This window comes from Oncorhynchus mykiss, chromosome 3 (genome assembly GCF_057628025.1).
Source record: "Oncorhynchus mykiss isolate SJ-2025 chromosome 3, ASM5762802v1, whole genome shotgun sequence".
NCBI lineage: Eukaryota > Metazoa > Chordata > Actinopteri > Salmoniformes > Salmonidae > Oncorhynchus > Oncorhynchus mykiss.
The window spans coordinates 51,327,501-51,349,956 of NC_143024.1; the positions used below are offsets into that span (position 1 = coordinate 51,327,501).

The 22,456-nt window shown below is 41.2% G+C and overlaps 1 protein-coding gene across 3 annotated transcripts; it reads left to right on the top strand.

The window, feature by feature from the left end:
* The first annotated feature begins 4,912 nt into the window (after window positions 1-4,912).
* LOC110519956 (calcium-binding protein 39) lies at window positions 4,913-17,889 on the top strand. Of its 3 annotated transcripts, none has more exons than XM_021596866.3 (8): window positions 4,913-5,165; window positions 8,999-9,174; window positions 9,476-9,640; window positions 9,877-9,995; window positions 11,712-11,880; window positions 13,593-13,718; window positions 13,894-14,037; window positions 14,390-17,889. In XM_021596866.3, exons 2-8 carry the CDS (start codon window positions 9,058-9,060, stop codon window positions 14,579-14,581), a joined length of 1,032 nt encoding a protein of 343 aa, XP_021452541.1. In that variant the 5' UTR covers window positions 4,913-5,165; window positions 8,999-9,057; the 3' UTR covers window positions 14,582-17,889. The 3 variants fall into 3 exon arrangements, with proteins under 3 accessions (XP_021452541.1, XP_090085628.1, XP_021452542.1); XM_090229502.1 differs by having other exon boundaries at window positions 4,947-5,165; window positions 9,079-9,174; XM_021596867.3 differs by having other exon boundaries at window positions 4,951-5,165; window positions 9,035-9,174.
* The last annotated feature ends 4,567 nt before the right edge of the window (window positions 17,890-22,456 follow it).

The following is a 22,456-nucleotide window of genomic DNA, read 5'->3' on the forward strand; positions in this document are numbered from 1 at the left end:
ATGTTTTCACTCAGGAGACTCCCAGTTAGATAGCAAATGTTCCTTTTTTCCAAAAATATTATTTTTGTAGGCGAAATAGCTCCCGTTTGTTCTTCACGTTTAGCTGAGAAATCGACCGGAAAATGCGGTCACTACAACGCCAAACTTTTTTCCAAATTAGCTCCATAATATCGACAGAAACATGGCAAACGTTGTTTAGAATCAATGCTCAATGTGTTTTTCACATATCTATTCGATAATATATCCGTCGGGACAATTGGTTTCTCATAAGAAGCGATTGGAATATTGGCTACCTCAGTACTTTACGTAAGATTTTCTGCGGGAGCCATCATGTGACCACTTGCTCAATGTGGTCTCTTACGGCTATTCTTCAACATAAATGCGTAAAAAGACGGCACAATGCTGTAGAGACCTTGGGGAATACGTAGAAAGCGTAAGCTCATTCATAGCCCATTCACAGCCATATAAGGAGTCATTGACATGCTTTCAAAATATGGGGCACTTCCTGGTTGGATTTTTATCTGGGTTTCGCCTGTAACATCAGTTCTGTTGCACTCACAGACAATATCTTTGCAGTTTTGGAAACGTCAAAGTGTTTTCTATCCAAAGCTGTCAATTATATGCATAGTCGAGCATCTTGTCGTGACAAAATATCCCGTTTAAAACGGGAACGTTTTTTTCCAAAAATAAAAATACTGCCCCCTAGTTACAAAAGGTTAATAAAAATATTTAATTTTCATGAAATCACAAGTGCAATATAGCAAAACACAGCTTAGCTTGTTGTTAATCCACCTGGTGTGTCAGATGTCAAAAAATATTTTTGGCGAAAGCATACCAAGCGTTTATGTAAGGACATTTCTCTCAGCAGACAAAACATTACAAACAGCTAGCAGCAAAGTAGATTGGTCACGAAAGTCAGAAAAGCAATAAAATGAATTGCTTACCTTTGATGATCTTCGGATGTTTGCACTCACGAGACTCCTAGTTACACAATCAATGTTCCTTTTGTTCCATAAAGATTATTTTTATATCCAAAATACCTCCATTTGGTTGGCGGGTTACGTTCAGAAATCCACTGGCTCGAGCGGTCACGAAGGGGGAAAAGAACTGTAGCTTCTTCAATAGGTGAGAGAGAGAAAATGTCTGCTCCACTCTTTTGGCGCATGCAAAACGCTGCTGGCACCCAGCCATCCACTGATGCTCATTTTTCAGAATAAAAGCCTGAAAATATGTCTAAAGTCTGTGTACACCATGTGGACGCCATAGGAAAAGGAATCTGGTTGATATCCCTTTAAATGGAGGGAAGGCATGCAATGGAACAGAGAGCTTTCAGGAAAAAACAGTACTTCCTGGTTGGATTTTCCTCAGGTTATCGCCTGCAATATCAGTTCTGATACTCACAGACAATATTTTGACAGTTTTGGAAACTTTAGAGTGTTTTCTATCTTAATCAGACAATTATATGCATACTATAGATTCTGGGCCTGAGGAATAGGCAGTTTCATTTGGGTACGTTTTTCATCCAAACATCAAAATACTGCCCCCCTACACTCAGCAAGTTAAAGTGGCTAGTGATACATTTTTTACATCAAGAGACTACAACTTTCCAACTTCAGGATGGATCCTGCTGGCATGCACATTGCCTCAGAAAGGTCCATTCGCCAGTGGGGGATCCTTCCCTGACCCGTCTGTCCACAACTCACCATGGGCAGGAACAAGTTCAAGGGGCTCATGCACCTCCACCCCTTCACCAGGCTCAGTTCAGGGCCCTTCCACCAGTCAGGCCTCAAATGCCTGCAGTTCCCCTGCCACCAGCCACACCTTTGAACACTGGGAGACCCCAACGGGTCATAGCTCTTCCCTCGTGTCTTAAAGAATATGTGAACTAGAGCAGGAGGGTTGGGGGGGGGGGTGTTGTGCTCAGTAATATGGTGTCGTAGCTTAGTTGAATATTGAATACTGTTGCTTTAAGAATGTATCAAGTACGTTGTGTGTAGACGGAGATGTGATGATTGGATGAGTGAGTGGTCAACGAGATGTGATGATTGGATGAGTGAGTGGGAGATGTGATGATTGGATGAGTGAGTGGTCAACTTCGGAAGTAAAGACGATCAGTTAAATTGCACAACAAGCCTCCTTGCAGTTGTAACAGAGACGTTACCTGGGTATGTGCTCCTAAGAACCAATGAGGAGATGGGAGAGGCCGGACTTGCAGCGCGTTGAGCGTCACAAATAGAACCAATTTCTATTTTAGCGCCTGGCAACGCAGACACTCGCTGATGTGTGCGCAGTGTGGGTGCAATGATTGAATAACATGCATGTGTACATTTATTTTGCAATGCTCGCGCACGCGATGCAAGCGATGTGGTCAGCATACACCACTAAACTATGCACGCACATTTTGGTACAAATAATGTACAAAGATAGCACTGATGCCATCGAACAAATAATATTATGCTCTCTAGGAGGCCTACAACAAATAGTGCTCATATCTCGCATCAAAACCATCGGTTCTACAGATAGGCCTAGTCTGTTAGTATGAAGGTGGCATAATATGGAAGTATTTGATTTCTGAAATATTTTGGATCAAGCCAGGACTAGGCTTGCACATTTTGGGGAATATTCAAAGGTGGACACTTTCCGTGGGAATTAACTGGAATATATGGAAATTAACGGGAATTAATGGAAATATATGCAAATTATTAATTAATACCATTTAAATGTAGATGGTTTTGTATTGGATATATTTACCATATCATATGGAGACAGAAACCTAAACCTTTTAACCTTATAAGTAGACATAATTGCAAATGATTAAATCATTCCAATATACATTTAAAAAAACAATTTAGTTGCGAATTGAACTTTAATTAAAAGCTTCAATGTGGTGATCTTATTCTTCTCACTTTGCCCGGTGAGGTAGATTGCTACTATAACTTGATGACCCTTCACATACCTAACCATTTCCTTGGCTCTCTTGTAGAGTGTATCCATTGTTTTTAGTGCAATGATGTCCTTGAGGAGCAGATTCAAAGTATGAGCAGCACAGCCAACGGGTGTGACGTGAAGGTAGGACTCCCCCACCTTTGACCAAACAGCCTTCATGTTCTCAGCATTGTCTGTCACCAGTGCAAATACCTTCTGTGGTCCAAGGTCATTCATGACTGCCTTCAGCTCATCTGTAATGTAGAGACCGGTGTGTCTGTTGTCTCTTGTGTCTGTGCTCTTGTAGAATACTGGTTAAGGGGTGGAGATGATGTAGTTAATTATTCCTTGCCCATGAACATTCGACCCCCCATCAGAGATGATTGCAATACAGTCTGCTTTCTCTGTAATTTGCTTGACCTTCACTTGAACTCTGTTGAACTCTGCATCCAGCAAATGAGTATATAAAACATGTTTGGTTGGAGGGGTGTATACTGGGCAAAGACAATTCAGAAATCTCTTCCAATACACATTGCCTGTGAGCATCAGAGGTGAACCAGTTGCATACACAGCTCGAGCAAGACATTCCTTAGTATTTCTCTGACTACGTTTCTCCATTGAGTCCAAAAACTTCTGATTCCAGGAGGACCATGAGCCGTTGCTATCGATAAGGTGTCGGATTCATCATTTTCACCTCGAATAGAAGTAGAGGGACTTATGTCAGAGGTTGCTTGTGAGTGCTGAGGGAACTTTATGCACTTGGCCAGATGATTCTGCATCTTTGTTGCATTCTTCACATATGATTTGGCACAGTATTTGCAAATGTACACAACTTTTCCTTCTATATTAGCTGTAGTGAAATGTCTCCACACATCAGATAGTGCCTGTGTCATTTTCCAGTAAAGATTCAATTTTTTTTGGTAAAAAAACAACAAATACAATTCCATGTACAGATAAATAGTTAAGAAGTTAGATTAAACAACTCCTTTGTAAGACAAATGTTTTAAAATGAAACATGAATGGAAACAGGTGAATTAACACTCCTCAGTTAGCAGGCTCAAGCAAGCTAACACCCACATGGTAGCAAAAACTAACTTGCAGAAATTGTTAACAAGTTAGAAATTATTTAAACACACTTTGCTGTAGGCTACTATTTACTAGTTAACAAAAAATAATGTATGTCGTATAAAATATATTCACCCCACCCAGTATTGTGAGCTTGGCTCAGACAGTGCAGTAGTGTGGGCTCAATAGCATATCACTAGTGTGCAAGATCTTGAGAATCAGCTGTACATGTGATGGAAGAGTGCACTGTGCATGCAGAGGGTTGCAATTCCATTGAATTGGGGATAGTTTAACCAAAATATGCTACACAATCTAGAATTGCCTTATGTGTATCCTACAAAAAATGTTCACTGTTATAAGCACATTTTTTTAAATGAATTTAAGCAAAATTCCCAGGCTTAACTTCCCATGGAAAATTTCCGGAAAATTTTCAGAAGTTTACCGAAAAGTTTCCGACCCTTTGCAACCTTAGCCAGGTCTATGGCTATTCATTCTTCATTATGGCCATTTGCCTAATGTGCAAAAAAAATCTTAATCTTACATTTTTTTTTACAATTAGCATTTAAACCATGTTGACCTTATTAGGAAATATAGGGCCTACATGTACAACCTGTCAACCTGGCTGGTGCATCTGAGAAAAAGTAACTCTAAATGTTTTGTCATTATGTAGGCCTATAATAGCTGGAAAGACTATTTTGTGGTACTTAAAGGTCTACTGTTAGATGCAGTATTTTGATGAGCATTTCAAATAAGTTTCCAAGTTGATTGAAACACAGGGTTTACTACAATGTATCCTCAAATAGCTACATCTGTTACTGTAATCTGTAGAAATTATATTTTTAATAGATTTAATCATAATGTATCAATGCATTTTGAGTTCAGGGGCGGGGATTAGGGCCGTGTCGTTCCATCATTTAAGTTTGATTGGTTTAAAAATTATGTCAATCGAACATCTCAAACGTAACATACCCGCCCTGTTCTCCAGAACGAGGAGTTAGGGGAAATTAAGTTGTTTGACAACAACTAGCCAGTAGAAATACTTTTTAGATCACGAGAAAATATTTTTGCACGATAGTGATGAAGTTTGTTAATAGGTGTGGTGTATAGGGTTAGTATAAGTATTACACTTCCCAAAGGATATTTTGTAAACATTTCGAAGTTACCTTCTGAGCTTGGTGAGTTAAAAAAAGCTACTGTAGCGTGCTAAACGAGCTAGCTGGCTAGCCGGCTGTGAGTTTGCTAATCGTTCGTTGTTTTTAACTAATAGCTACTTTTCGCTTGCTACTAAAATGGCTAGCAACTTTCTGGAAATTGTATTTGACTGTGTTCTCGTGGTTATTTAGTGTGTTGTCGCAATTTGATTTAGCCAATATTAACATTTGGCTGGCTAGCTAGCTAGCTGTCAGTGTCCTACAGGTTCATGCACAATATGTCAACAAACTAAGCTATCTAGCAAGCCAAAATAAAAGTAGCTAGCTAATCAATCATCAGTTCTAACTAATCCTCAACAAACTCATTGCCACGGTCTAACTGAAAGGTAGCATACAATAATAGCGATTTAATCAGCAAGTTTGAGTGACATCCGGATATTACTTTGGAAAATCACCAGTAACTCATAAAAGAGTTTACCATTTGGCTATGGGTGGGGATGGCCCAATACAGATAGACACCTAGCTAACTTCCTAACATGTAGCTCCCAGGGACCCTGCATTAGATTTGACCCAGTTGATTTCTATGATCTGATCATTCTGTTTTCTATTGTCTGACCACAAATATTTTTATTTTACCTTTATTTAACCAGGTAGGCCAGTTGAAAACAAGTTCTCATTTACAATTGTGACCTGGCCAAGATAAAGCAAAGCAGTGGGACAAAAACAACACAGAGTTGTAAACAAACATACAGTCAATAACAATAGAAAAATCTATGTACAGTGTGTTCAAATGTAGAAGATTAGGGAGGTAAGGCAATAAATAGGCCATAGAGGTGAAATGATTACAATTTAGCATTAAAGCTGGAGTGATCGATGTGCAAGTAGAGATACTGGGGTGCTTTGCTGCTATAACAGCCTTCACTCTCCTTGGAAGGCTTTCCACTAGATGTTGGAACATTGCTGCGGGACTTTCTTCCGTTCAGCCACAAGTGCATTATTGAGGTCGGACGATGTTGGGTGATTAGGCCTGGCACGCAGTCGGAGTTCCAATTCATCACAAAGGTGTTCGATGGTTAGGGCTCTGTGCAGGCCAGTCAAGTTCTTCCCCACCGATCTCAACAAACCATTTTCTGTATGGACCTCGCTTTGTGCATGGGGGCATTGTCATGCTGAAACAGGAAAGGGCCTTCCCCAAACTGTTGCCACAAAGTTTGAAGCAAAGAATTGTTTAGAATGTATGCTGTAGCGTTAAGATTTCCCTTCACTGGAAATAAGGGGCCTAGCCCAAACCATAACAAGCCCCAGACCATTATTCCTCCTCCACCAAACTTTACAGTTGCCACTGCATTGGGGCAGGTATTGATCTACTGGCATCTGCCAAACCCAGATTAGTCTGTTGAACTGCCCGATGGTGAAGCGTGATTCATCACTCTAGAGAACGTGTTTCCACTGCCCCAGAGTATTTGTATTTATTAAGGATCCCCATTAGCTGTTACTCTTCCTAGGGTCCAGCAACATTAAGGCTGTTATTTACAATTCAAAATATTAGATGACATTTCATAAACTCTTTTCACAACACATTAAGTATGTTCCCTCAGGCCACTTCTCTACTATCACATATCTACAATACAAAATCCATGTGTACTTGTCTGTAGAGTGTGTGTCTTATTGTGTGTGTCTCTTCACAGTCCCCTCTGTTCCATACGTTTTTTAAAATTTGTATCTGATTCTACTGCATCAGTTACAAAAACAAGTAGTCAAATGGTGGTGAGCTTTACACCACTCCAGCCACTCTTGGCATTGCACATGGTGATCTTAGGCTTGTGTGCAGCTGCTCAGCCATGGAAACCCATTTCATGAAGCTCCCGACAAGAAGTTATTGTGCTGACGTTGCTTCCAGAGGCAGTTTGGAACTCTGGTATTGAGTGTTGCAATCGAGGACAGATGATTTTTACTCGCTTCAGCACTCGCCGGTCCCTTTCTGTGAGCTTATGTGGCCTATCACTTCACGGCTGAGCTGTTGTTGCTCCAAAACGTTTCTACTTCACAATAACAGCACTTACAGTGGACCAGGGAAACTCTAGTAGGGCATAAATTTGAAGAATTGAAAAAGCCGAATCCACTCATTTGAAGGGGTGTCCACATACTTTTTTTGTGTGTATGTACAGTTGAAGTCGGAAGTTTACATACACCTTAGCCAAATACATTTAAACTCAGTTTTTCACAATTCCTGACATTTAATCCTAGTAAAAATTCACTGTTTTAGGTCAGTTAGGAGCACCACTATTTTAAGAAAGTGAAATGTCAGAATAATAGTAGAATTATTTATTTCAGCTTTTATTTCTTTCATCACATTCCCAGTGGGTCAGAAGTTTACATACACTCAATTAGTATTTGATAGCATTCCCTTTAAATTGTTTAACTTGGGTCAAATGTTTCGGGTAGCCTTCCACAAGCTTCCCACAATAAATTGGGTGAATTTTGGCCCATTCCTCCTGACAGAGCTGATGTAACGGAGTCAGGTTTGTAGGCCTCCTTGCTCGCACATGCTTTTTCAGTTCTGCCCACAAATGTTCTATAGGATGAGGTCAGGACTTTGTGATGACTCCAATACCTTGACTTTGTTGTCCTTAAGCCGTTTTGCCTAGACTTTGGAAGTATGCTTGGGGTCAATGTCCATTTAGAAGACCCATTTGCGACCAAGCTTTAACTTAATATATCCACATAATTTCCCCCCTCATGATGCCATCTATTTTGCGAAGTGCACCAGTCCCTCCTGCATCAAAGCACCCCCACAACATGATGCTGCCATCCTGGTTGGGATGGTATTTTTCGGCTTGCAAGCCTCCCCCTTTTCCCTCCAAACATAACGATGGTCATTATGGCCAAACAGTTCTATTTTTGTTTCATCAGACCAGAGGACATTTCTCCAAAAAGTACGATCTTTGTCCACATGTGGGGTTGAAAATCGTAGTCTGGCAGTTCTGGAGCAGTGGCTTCTTCCTTGCTGAGCGGCCTTTCAGGTTATGTTGATATAGGACTTGTTTTACTGTGGATATTGATACTTTTGTACCGGTTTCCTCCAGCATCTTCACAAGGTCCCTTTCTGTTGTTCTGCGATTGATTTGCACTTTTCCACCAAAGTACTTTAGTTTCTAGGAGACAGAACGCGTCTCCTTCTTGAGCGGTATGACAGCTGCTTGGTCCCATGGTGTTTATACTTGCATACTATTGTTTGTACAGATGAACATGGTATTTTCAGGTATTTGGAAATTGCTCCCAATGATGAACCAGTCTTGTGGAGGTCTACAAAAATTATTTTGATTTCCCCATGATGTCAAGCAAAGAGGCACTGAGTTTGAAGGTGGGCCTTGAAATACATCTACAGGTACACCTCCAATTGACTGAAATGATGTCAATAAGCCTCTCAGAAGCTTGTAAAGCCAAGACATCATTTTCTGGAATTATCCAATCTGTTTAAAGGCACAGTCAACTTAGTGTATGTAAACTTCTGACCCACTAGAATTGTGATACAGTGAATTATAAGTGAAATAATCTGTAAACAATTGCTGGAAAAATTACTTGTGTCACGCACAAAGTAGATGTCCTAACCGACTTGCCAAAACTAGTTTGTTAACAAGAAATTTGTGGAGTGGTTGAAAAATGATTTTTAATGACTCCAACCTAAGTGTATGTAAACTTCCAACTTCAACTGTATGTGTGGCTCTGGTTACCATAGTGTACTGTAATGTGCATTTTTCAGTGACTGCATAGGCCATGATCTCAGTCAGATCATGTGTGCTGCAGTTTGTTTACGTAATAGCTCATCATTCGTCTGCAATACATTTTATCCAAAGGGAAAGCGGTGCATTTTTTTCCCGTCCTACATCCAGACTCAACTCATCACCTTCTCATCATGCCTTTCCCCTTCGGGAAGTCTCAGAAGAGCCCAGCAGAGATTGTGAAGAGTCTGAAGGAGAACGTGGCTTACTTGGAAAAGCTGGATGCGGCAGAAAGCAAAAAATGTGAAAAGGTCAGGTGGTACTTGTGGACTGCTGTTTTGAGAGCATGCTAGAAATTGTCTGTTGGCATTTGTTAGTTAAAGTTGGTCTCTAACATTTGAGCATCAAGACAGCAGCATCATATAGAAATGGCGTGAGAGTTATTGGATGCGTCTGAAATGGCACCCTAATCCCTATATAGTGCATTACTTTTGACCAGAGCCATATATGGGGTTTGGTTAATAGTGCTCTATATTATAGGGAATAGGGTGCCATTTCAGATGCAGCCCCTGATTTTAACTAAGTGCTGTTCCCTCATCTTCTTGTCACCAGGTTGCAGAAGAGGTGTCGAAGAACCTGTCATCTCTGAAAGAGGTGCTGTGTGGTACAGGGGACAAGGAGCCCCAAACGGAGGCAGTTGCCCAACTGGCCCAGGAGCTCTACAACACCAACCTCCTTATTGCTCTCATTGCAAACCTGCAAAGGATTGATTTTGAGGTGGGGAAATGTTCTACCCATTAGTTTTGTGTGTGGGGGAAATATATTCAGGATACAACGGTAGTCCATAGTGGATGTATGAATCAATACAGAAGAAGGAGGAGCATAAAGCACTGGGGAGTGACTGTGTTCTGTGGGCCTCTCATTCCTTTATCTCAGTATTTTTTTAACATGCGCATAGGGTATCACCCTCCTATTCTTCAGTGATTGTAATATTTATCATCATCGTCCACCAGGGAAAGAAGGATGTGGTCCAGCTGTTCAGCAACATTGTACGGCGTCAGATTGGCACCCGTACGCCCACGGTTGAGTATATCTCCTCACACCCACAGATCCTCTTCATGCTGCTGAAAGGGTGAGTCTCAAAGCTGCCCATTTGCCATCTGTTAGATCAGTAGACATGATAAGCAAGAGGCTTGGATTTATCTATTTTAGTTAGGTTTGTCCCCATTTTCATTGACTTTTTAGGCATTTAAGTCCCCTGTTTGTTCATTTACAGATAGGGCTGTTGCGGTGACCGTGTTACCGCGGACCGGCAGTCATGAGTCATGACCACAGTAAATTTCCACGTGACCGTTGTCACAGTAATCTCCTCTTATGCACTCTGGCCATGCGTTGGTAGTACCCAACTCGGTCACGACCATCAGGTCGCTAATGGCCTGGTACTCGGCTCTCTATTTTCCCTCTAACCACTCTGATATTAATAGAAATGCAATCGAAAATTACATCAAAAAAGTATCATGCTTTGAAAACTGACCTCACTGTGATCGATCAATTTGAGGAAAGAAGTTCAACAAGAGGTTTGAACTGAGTAGAAAACGAAAATGTTTTTTCAAAGCTGAACACAACAAAATGGACAGCGCTTTCTAAGGTTTCTAAGAGCTTACGCATAGGCCTATAGAAGAGCCCAAGCTAAAAAAATAAATAACTGAATGATAAATGATTTGGCCTTTATATGTATATTACGCACAGCATAAAATATAAAGATTTAAGATGTCTTTGGTACGTAATTGGTCTAGCCTATACAAAAAAAAATTAACAAATACTAGTAATCGCCTTTGAGTGTGCACTGTATAATGCATACATGATGGACTGGTTAACGTATGCTACGCTCCAAACTTTCTATCAATGAGTTTGGGAGAGAACGTATAGGCCTAGGCAATGCTATTGGTTCATTGGCTTACAGAGTTAGCCTAGAATTTATAGTGAATTCAATTTTGAATAGCCTTGTAATAGGGCATTAAAAAAAATAACAATTTAGGCTATAGCCTATTGATGATGTGAGAAACTCACAAAAAAAGTTTGCACTCGTTTTTCCAATCATGCTGGGTAGTCTACTCCGGTTTTAGAGCAGGGCATTTGCTTAATATGAGCAGCTGAGAAATAAATATAGTTGCAGCTGAGATCCTCTTTTTAGTGGCAACCATGCAGCCCATATTTGTTTTGATTTCTATCTTTCATAACTAAAGTTGCCAAATAACTCTAAATCTAGTCTATAGGACTTTTATCACTTTAATGCTCAACATAGCCTCTTCATTTGTGCACTCACTCCGGAATGGGAAAAATATCCTTTCTATTTTATTAATTTAAGTAAATTATATTCTTCTTAATATAAAATAATGGCACTTATTAGCACATTGTGTCTGCTAAATGAACTAGCCTATGGAATGGTGCATAGCCAGATAACATACAGTTGGCCAACTCATTCTGTTCATCTGAAATACATTTTCTTCATATCATAATGTTTCTTTATTTATTTTAGGCAGGTTTAATGCATTTGTGATGGTGTATATAAAATGGATTTATTAGACTTCAAAAAAAAATGTATGTTCCAAAGGCTTGTGTGCGTGGAGGCCTGGAGATGCTAAACATGTTTGTTAATTAACGATCAATTGCCATGCGACCAGCAGTCAATTTCATGACAGTCATCTGGCAAAATTTCATGACCGCCACATCCCTATTTACAGACCCACGTGCATACAATCGCAACAGATCCTAAATGAATAATCACCAACAAAACACACCCATGTAGTAGTGTTGAGCACTACTGACATGAATCCCACGTTTGCAGGTACGAGAGTGCGGAAGTGGCTCTGAACTGTGGGATGATGCTAAGGGAGTGCCTGCGTCATGAGCCCCTGGCGCGCAGCGTTCTTTTCTCTGAAGACTTCTACTGCTTCTTCCGCTATGTAGAGCTGTCCACCTTCGACATCGCCTCAGATGCTTTCGCTTCATTCAAGGTACACTGCTGCTTTTCTCACTTCTTTATGACCTATGTGCTTACTATAACTAAGCCTTGTCCGAGCCAGAAAGGCTCCTGCCCTATGTCCAACCTCCTGTATCGTGAGGCTGCTTGATGCACAAGTACAGTGGGGCAAAAAAGTATTTAGTCAGCCATTTAGTCAGCCATTTAGTCAGCCACCAATTGTGCAAGTTCTCCCACTTTAAAATATGATAGGGGCCTCACGATATGAGAAACAAAATGAGAAAAAAAATCCAGAAAATCACATTGTAGGATTTTTTTATGAATTTATTTGCAAATTATGGTGGAAAAATAAGTATTTGGTCAATAACAAAAGTTTCTCAATACTTTGTTATATACCCTTTGTTGGCAATGACAGAGGTCAAATGTTTTCTCTAAGTCTTCACACACTGTTGCTGGTATTTTGGCCAATTCCTCCATGCAGATCTCCTCTAGAGCAGTGATGTTTTGGGGCTGTTGCTGGGCAACACGGACTTTCAACTCCCTCCAAAGATTTTCTATGGGGTTGAGATCTGGAGACTGACTAGGCCACTCCAGGACCTTGAAATGCTTCTTACGAAGCCACTCCTTCGTTGCCCGGGCGGTGTGTTTGGGATGATTGTCATGCTGAAAGACCCAGCCACGTTTCATCTTCAATGCCCTTGCTGATGGAACGAGGTTTTCACTCAAAATCTCACGATACATGGCACCATTCATTCTTTCCTTTACACGGATCAATCGTCCTGGTCCCTTTGCAGAAAAACAGCCCCAAAGCATGATGTTTCCACCATATTTTGGTTTCATCTGACCATATGACATTCTCCCAATCTTCTTCTGGATCATCCAAATGCTCTCTAGCAAACTTCAGACGGGCCTGGACATGTACTGGCTTAAGCAGGGGGACACGTCTGGCACTGCAGGATTTGAGTCCCTGGCGGCGTAGTGTGTTACTGATGGTAGGCTTTGTTACTTTGGTCTCAGCTCTCTGCAGGTCATTCACTAGGTCCCCCCATGTGGTTCTGGGATTTTTGCTCACCGTTCTTGTGATCATGACCCCACGGGTTGAGATCTTGTGTGGAGCCCCAGATCGAGGGAGATTATCAGTGGTCTTGTATGTCTTCCATTTCCTAATAATTGCTCCCACAGTTGATTTCTTCAAACCAAGCTGCTTACCTATTGTAGATTCAGTCTTCCCAGCCTAGTGCAGGTCTACAATTTTGTTTCTGGTGTCCTTTGACAGCTCTTTGGTCTTGGCCATAGTGGAGTTTGGAGTGTGACTGTTTGAGGTTGTGGACAGGCGACTTTTATACTGATAACAAGTTCAAACAGGTGCCATTAATACAGGTAACGAGTAGAGGACAGAGGAGCCTCTTAAAGAAGAAGTTACAGGTCTGTGAGAGCCAGAAATCTTGCTTGTTTGTAGGTGACCAAATACTTATTTTCCACCATAATTTGCAAATAAAATCATTAAAAATCCTACAATGTGATTTTCTGGATTTTTTTTCTCATTTTGTCTGTCATAGTTGAAGTGTACCTATGATGAAAATTACAGGCCTCTCTCATCTTTTTAAATGGGAAAACTTGCACAATTGGTGGCTGACTAAATACTTTTTTGCCCCACTGTACATCCCCTGGACAGGACGTTAAGCACTCGTGATCTGTTATTTATTTATCTAATATCCTGTTCTTTTCTCTCAAATGTGTTGCTAGGATCTTCTCACGAGACATAAGATTATGTGCGCAGATTTTCTGGAGACCAATTATGACAGGGTGTTTACAGAATATGAGAAGCTACTGCATTCCGAGAATTATGTCACCAAACGGCAGTCCCTGAAGGTACTCTATATCACGTTTGATGCTTCATGGTATCACTTTGTCATAAAACCCAACATTTTAAAGTTTTGACCTCCCACGTGACTCAATTATTTATTCTGTTACTGAAATATCTTACTAACTTATCCTAAAAGCAATGATGACCCTCCTTTATATTACTAACCAAACTGTTTTGTAGCTCCTGGGAGAGCTTCTTCTGGACAGACATAACTTCACTGTGATGACCAAGTACATCAGTCGTGCAGAGAACTTGAAGATGATGATGAACATGCTGCGAGACAACAGCCGCAACATCCAGTTTGAGGCCTTCCATGTCTTCAAGGTGTGTAGAAATCTTTTATTAAGGGATCGGCCAAGGCTGAGGGTACAGATTCTGGCCTCATTCTCTGCTTGTCCTACTTTCTACCGTTTTGGGTTACTTGACCTAAAATACATGTTATTCACATTTTCATCCCCTAATCTATCATTCTCAGTCTTTATAGAGGATGCAGAAATATTAATGCTGCCTTTAAAAGTTAGTTATAACTTCATACTGTTGTATTATTCTAAATAAATGATTCCATTAACATGTACTAAGGTATACATTTACCAGTTAACCAACTAGAATAGATGTCAGGCTATGGCACTCACGCTGTAGCACTATTCAATTCAAAGACTGTCCGCTCTGGTCCTAGGTGTTTGTGGCCAACCCCAACAAGACTCAGCCTGTGCTGGACATTCTGCTGAAGAACCAGGCCAAGCTGGTGGACTTCCTGAGCCACTTCCAGACAGATCGCTCTGAGGACGAACAGTTCTGTGATGAGAAGAACTACCTGATCAAGCAGATCCGTGACCTGAAGAGGCCCCCGCCACCAGAGGAGGCGTGAGGGGACAGGCAGGGGGACGCCAGTTCAGAGGTAGAGAGTGAGAATGATGGTGAGAGCGAGCGAGGGAGTCATGCTTGACAAGAATCTATTACTCTTCCCTTCTCTTAACTTCAAACATAGGAAAAATATATTGTACAAACTCCCTCCTCATCCCTTTTTAAGTTTCTAATGCTCATGTGGGAACGGAGGTAATTTTTAAGGCACACACAACAAGAGTGACCCAAGAACAGTTATTTAAACCCAAGAACAGCTATTTCAACCAATTCGTATGAATCAATGCACTTTGTCAGATGATGTTATATTGGACCTTAAACACGCCATTATTCTCTTAAGCACAGTAGCACACCTGAGCAATTTCCTGGGAAATTAGGATACGTGGTCAACATAAAACGGAATAAACTCTTGACAACAGGCAGTCTCACCAAACTTTACAGGAAATGTAAAATGGATTTGCAAGCTTTTAAAAGGCGATGTCCTATATGGTATTTTAGGACCTAGAATTTTTAAATCAAGATATTCTTTTGCTGGCGTTATTCTATAATAGTTAACGTTTTATTTTGTAACTAACACCACACTTAACAAATTCCATAATATCTTGGTTTATTGCTTTATTTAAGAGCTCTTTCATTGATCTGTGACTTTTAATATGTGGATGACCTTAGTGGTATTATTATTTGCTTGGGATAGACACTTGGGTTGAAGTAGGTCTTTAGTTGATAACTACGTAATTATCTTCAGTCCAGCTCCTAACAGCATACAAAGTGACAATAGAAAGCTCAAAGATGCGAGTCCTCTGCATCAGTTGTCCTAATAGAATCCATCAGAGATGGCAGTAAAAAAAATATGAAACATGAATCGATGACATTTGTGAGGTAGGAGCCAGGCTGGTAGGAGCCAGGCTGGTAGGAGCCAGGCTGGTAGGAGCCAGGCTGGTAGGAGCCAGGCTGGTAGGAGCCAGGCTGGTAGGAGCCAGGCTGGTAGGAGCCAGGCTAGTAGGAGCCAGGCTAGTAGGAGCCAGGCTAGTAGGAGCCAGGCTAGTAGGAGCCAGGCTAGTAGGAGCCAGGCTAGTAGGAGCCAGGCTAGTAGGAGCCAGGCTAGTAGGAGCCAGGCTAGTAGGAGCCAGGCTAGTAGGAGCCAGGCTAGTAGACTAAAATAGACTGTCAGATAACGCTGCAGGGTGACCATAGGCAGCCATCCATTCTTTACTCTGATTGATCCCAATGTTGGCACTCTCTTTTTCCCCGCCCAGATGCTCGCTAGTTTTAATATGCAGTTAGGAACTGGTGTGAGATAGGAAGATGTTTTTTCTTTCAGAAATTATCACTTAATAATATTGCTTTGCAGACAACTGATAAGATGTATCCTCCCAATAATATTACTAACACATCTTATCGGACAACAATAATGCAACACAAAAGTAACACTGTAATGTTGCAGTGCAACAGAATCTGCCCGAGCTCTGATACTCCTAAGATGCTAGTAAGCGTGGGCTGACATGAGCTGCATGCTGTGTTTCAGGCCTCACTCTCATGCAGTTAGATGCACTGGTCAGGAAGCCATTGCAGAGGCCTGTGATTGGACCCTTTTTTTCAATTTTCACTTAAAATGACATACCCAAATCTAACCCCCTGTAGCGCATGACCTGAAGCAGGGATATGCATATTCTTGATACCATTTGAAAGGAAACACTTTGAAGTTTGTGGAAATGTGAAATTAATGTATGAGAATAACACATTTAGATCTGGTAGAAGATAATACAAAGAAAAAAAACCTGCGTTTTTGTTCCATCTTCAAAATGCAAGAGAAAGGCCATAATGTACTATTCCAGGTTAGGCACAATTTAGATTTGGCCACTAGATGGCAGCAGTGTATGTGCAAAGTTTTAGACTGATTCAATGAAACGTTGTATCAAGACTGCCCAAATGTGCCTAATTGGTTTATTAATACATTTTCAAGTTCATAACTGTGCATTCTCCTCAAACAATAGCATGGTATTAATTCAAGAGTTTAAGCTTTCTGCCCATATCCAATATGTCTACTGTATGTCCTGGGAAATCTTCTTGTTACTTACAACCTCATGCTAATCACATTAGCCTACGTTAGCTCAACCGTCCCGTGGTGGGGGGGGGGGGGCACTTATCCCGTAGAAGTTAAACACATTAAATGTTCCACATAATGACCTGCATTGTCAAACTTGAAGCCAATTGGGATGATTTATGTTGAATCCAAAGCACCAAATTGGCCACATTCTCTTAATGGGTGTTCGACTCTATCAATAATTACTTTTAAAAAAAAGAGTATCTTGAAATGACAGCATTTTTACCTTACCTGGTGTCACTTAAATTGCATAATAACAGATTACAAAAAATATATGGTGTCTGTTTTGCACAATTCTTGTATATACCTCATGGGGTTTTGAGTTCATAAGTGCTGTGTTCTCTACTTTCCTTGACAATATATTTGATTTGATATTTTGGATAAACAGCATTGGTTTGTATTATGCATGCTAAATAAATCAATGTTTTTGTTTGAACTTAAGCAGGGAGTGGGACCTGGTTTTCTCTTAGGGGAAAGACTTCAACTAAATGTATTTGTTGGGTGCCTCATGTCAATTCATAATGAATTACAGGATTGGCCCCACAAAAGTATGAATGTTGCCTTACTTTCAGAATTTTTATTTGATTGTTAAGACCATGTATGTGCTCAATTTTCTTAACCAAAGGTAATTTGAGGTGGAAAATAATGCATTTCAAGTCCCAAACATAACGCCAACTTCACAGGCCCAGATAAAATTAATTTAAATTGGTAAATAATTAACTGCAAATGTGATAAACCGTGAATGGAATACTTCTGGACTAGAGACGGTATTCTAGGACTTTTGGGAAAAAGTGCAGTTTAGTACTGTATGTTTAATCTGGGTCACTATAATCAGCCCACATACTATTATTTATTGGAATTTCAGATCACCTGTTTTGTGGTATACCAAGCATTAATCAAAATGTTTTATCACAACTTCAAACTGAATAATTTCTTAGAGGAAATCCAATATAAAGCTAAATGTTTCAGATCATTTTCAGACCTCTGGTTACTTGGCTAGTATAAAAACTCAATGGCAATATAAAATTATCAAGGCTAAATAATTGTTGGGTGATTCAGAATTTTAAAATGTTTATGCTTTACTTTTTTCACTCTGTTTCCAATAGGCTTTGTGTATCTGATTTATTTTTACTGTGGGAAAGATTACATGTGTACATAGCTTTATTTTAAAAGGTGAATGTGTGGAAACATTAAAAAAATTTAAGACGCCACTTTGTGTTTTTATTACAACGTCTCCTCTAGGTCTCTCTGTAGAGCTATAGCATGCTCCAACAGAGTCCTCCTGCCTCTGTATTTTAATTGTCAGCTGATTTCCAAGCCTCTTGATATCCAATGTTAGTCTCATTCTCTCTCCTGGCTTCCTGCGCTTCTTTCAACACTTTCTTTTCAGTTTCTCACATAGCATCCTCTTCTCCATGGTGTCTTTGGCCTCGGTTGTTTGTGCTTGAAGCTGGACAGATATCTTGTGTTCCTCTGCCTGCAGTGCATCCTTATGCAGTGTCCTCCATGCAGCCTCCTGCCTGGCTAGGCCCAGCTGCTCTTCCAGCAGGCCTAGCAGATCCTCCCCCTTCCTCTTGGCCTCCGCCACTGCTTCTCTCAGCCTAGCCCTCATCCTGCATCTGTCCTACTCCACCTCGTGGACCCCAATGTCACGATTGTTCCAGATACACCTACTGCTCTCCGCCTTTCTGTCCCTGTCTGTAGTCCTCATGCTCAAAGCCGCACTCTCCAAGTCTTCTTTGATGATCCTCTGAAACAGTGCCTCCTTTCTCCTCTGTTTTACCCGCTGTAGAGTAGCCTTGTAGATGTCCTGTCTATAGAGACTCCTCTGTGTATGGAAAAGGACAATAATGGCTCTGTTACCTTGAGCGCTCCAGCCTTCCCAGACCAACAGATATTGTTCTCCACCAGAGTCAACAAGGATGGCCCCCTGATTCACAATACATTTTCTATCAGTTGTCTCCCCTTTCTCAACCTTGGCCTCTAATCATTAGGATTGAAATATATATCATATAACTTAGGTCTTCCTTTCTTGGATGAAAAAGCCTATTTATTGGGATGCATTTAAAACTGCGGCCATTAAGTTAGCTAAAAAGCCTACATTTGTCTAAATGATAAAGGCAAAGTGCTAGCTTACTTGAGCTATAATTATTTCCTTAAGTTATGTACTGATTATTCAATACAAGATGCAAGGTAATGTTCATAATGTCTACTTCATCTTGCTTACAGCTTCATTCAGTGCATATAGTGGTTCTTCCTGTAAAAGTTGTACGTCGTACTGCAGCACACCTTGCGGGCTGCCGCAGAATTTTATGGCGCGTTATTTGTCAGCCATAGTTTCCATTAATGCCATTTACAAGCATTTTGCTACACCTGCAATAACACGTGTAGCTAATCACGTGTATGTGACCAATAAACATTTTATTTAATGCTAGTTTGACCACCAGAGGGCATATTTGAGAAGCATTTGACTGTTTTAAATAGTGGCTGCACTAGAGAATAAGAAATGTAGCTTAATTAATTGGATTAATATGGTGTTTCTATTCCAAGAAAAATTTAATGAAAACCTGAATGAAAAAAAATATGGCGCCGCACAACGTGACCTGTAGGGAGTAGGCTACAGTACTAAAAGCTAAATAATCCTAACATTTCCACACCCTAATTGTTGTCTAACCAATACCCAAATGATTTATCAAGACCAGTCCCCATGTTTGTCTCAGCAGCATGAAACAGAGCTGAAATAGTTGACCACACACAGGTAGGCTATTGCTTCAAATCCTATTGCTTCCATCTTCAATAAGCTTTAGATTCCACAATGTCACATAATTGAACACACACAATTCTTAAAACTCTGAGAAGGGTAATAGGAGGTGATCTGCACTGCATATTAAACTTCCATTCTTATTGCTATATCCACGTGTTACTGTGTGTGTTCAATCCTCTCTCTCTCGCTCCCACACACATGCTGTCTTGACCTCTGAATGCTATGAAAAGCCAACTGGCATTTACTCCGAAGGTGCTGACCGGTTGCACCCTCTATAACCACTGTTTATTATATGACTGGTCATCTATGAATGTTTTAACAGCTTGAAAAATGATCTATCCTTTATGGCCATGTACTCTAATCTCCAACCAGTTTGGATTGAAGTAAAACTTTTGTATGACTAACGCCTTTAGTGAGATGTCTAATGCTTTAATAATTTCTGCCCTCATGTCGGCTAAAGCGATTTAATTCATGGATGCATTTCAAAGTTTTTAATATTGTGACGGTGATCTGCTATCCAATGATCGTTATTATTAACCCTGCATTTTAATTATATAAAAGGCATTTTGTTTATCACAAGCGTAGCAGGCTGTGAATTCTGCAAACAAGCCAACCTAACTAAGAAATACATTTTGTTGGTTGCCATGGTGAATAATACATTGATATATTTCAAATGTATTTATATAGCCCTTCTTACATCAGCTGATATCTCAAAGTGCTGTACATAAACCCAGCCTAAAACTCCAAACGGCAAGCAATGCAGGTGTAGAAGCACGGTGGCTAGGAAAAACTCCCTAGAATGACCAAAACCTAGGAAGACCCAGCCCTCTTCTGGCTGTGCCGGGTGGAGATTATAACAGAACATGGCCAATATGTTCAAATGTTCATAAATGACCAGCATGGTCAAGTATTAATAATCACAGTAGTTGTTGAGGGTGCAACAAGTCAGCACCTCAGGAGTAAATGTCAGTTGGCTTTTCATAGCCGATCATTAAGAGTATCTCTACTGCTCCTGCTGTCTCGAGAGAGTTGAAAACAGCAGGTCTGGGACAGGTAGCGTGTCCGGTGAACAGGTCAGGGTTCCATAGCCGCAGGCAGAAACAGTTGAAACTGGAGCAGCAGCACTGCCAGTTGGACTGGGGACAGCAAGGAGTCATCATGCCAGGTAGTCCTGAGGCATGGTCCTAGGGCTCAGGTCTTCCGAGAGAGAGAATTAGAGAGTATACTTAAATTCACACAGGACACCGGATAAGACAGGAGAAGTACTTCAGATATAACAGACTGACCCTAGCCCCCCGACACATAAACTACTGCAGCATAAATACTGGAGGCTGAGACAGGAGGGGTCAGGAGACACTGTGGCCCCATCTGATGATACCCCCGGACAGGGCCAAACAGGCAGGATATAACCCCACCCACTTTGCCGAAGCACAGCCCCCACACCACTAGAGGGATATCTTCAACCACAGGGGGGGGGGGGGGGGGGGACGCACCCCTCCTAGGGATGGCATCGAAGAACACAAGTAAGCCAGTCACTCAGCCCCTGTAATAGGGTTAGAGGCAGAGAATCCCAGTGGAGAGAGGGGAACCAACCCCTATATTTGCATTTTTTTGTTGGGGCAAATCTGCTTTTAGAGTACTTAACAATGCACTTGGTGGACTTGGTATGATGGACTCACTGATGGTTGAAGATGATGAGCGATCGGCAAAGGCAATCAACATCGCTCTAATCACAGTCAGACGACAGTTGAAACTTGAGTGGACTTATGGAAAGGCTCTAAGACTATAGATATAAATAATATATTTTTTTCCCCAGAACATTAACCATGTGTGTTGTCTTGTACTGTTCTGTATTTGTTTCGACCCAATGATTCGGCTGACAAACAAAGAACCTTGCAGGCCCAGGCATGGATCAAAGCTGGCGAAACATTCAATGAGATATGCTGTACCCTATGTCAGAGAGGGGTTTTTGGGACCACATCGTGTCTATTGTCCTGCTAATAGCCCTTGTGGAAAAACAAGTGTTTGAAATATTTTTTTCCACTTCCACTTGCCTCATTCATTTTTGCAGTAATGCTGCAATTAGTTGGTTGTAATTTTGTGTATAGCAGACATTTCCATATTTGTTAGCTGCATGTGTGACAGGTCCACCAGTCCTATTTATGATGTAATTTACAAAGTTTTACCTTTCTAAAATTAAAAATAAAGGTTTTTAAAAAATGTTAATATTTGATGTTAAACCACAATATTTGTTGTATTATTTGTTCTGTCTTCTGGTGGATTAAACTGAAATTGGAACCAACTTTCTATGGCTTGTTTAAAAAATAACGATGTTTTCGAGATTGATTTCAAAGACCCGGTTCACCAGCAACCCCTGATCCCCTTCGGACGCGGCCATGCCTAACGGGGAAAGGGGGTGCACCATGCGGCCGTGCCTTATGGTCAAAGGGGGTGCCTCATGCGGCCGTGTCTAACGGGGAGAGGGGAAATGGAGCCGGTCGGGCGCAACCCAGGCAACATGGAGATGCGGGGAACCGAGCTCAGGTGAGAGCCGAAGAACCCCGCGCAGAGGGAAGGTAGAAGCTTATAGTGTCTGCGCCATCTGTGGCTGCAGAGGACACACTGCCGGTCGGTGCCGTGTTGGTTCCTCTGGGAGTCGAGGCAACAGGCAGGGCACTCTGGCATCACCCCAGGTGAGTTTGCACCACACTCATCCAGAGTCCTCTGTTGATCAACTGTTTGTGCCTGTTTGTTTCCCTTAGTTTTCCCCACATTCCCAGCATAAGGAGCTCGTCGATTCAGGCGCAGCTGGGAATTTTATCGACAGAGCCATTAGGTTAGGGATCCCCATTTTTCCTATAGTTAGACCCTTCCTGGTACACGCTCTAGATAGTCGACCATTAGGGTCCGGGCTAATTAGGAAGGCCACCATCTCCTTGGCCATGGTTATGCAGGGGAATCATGAGGAGAGAATCAGTCTCTTTCTCATTGACTCACCTGCATTTTCTGTGGTA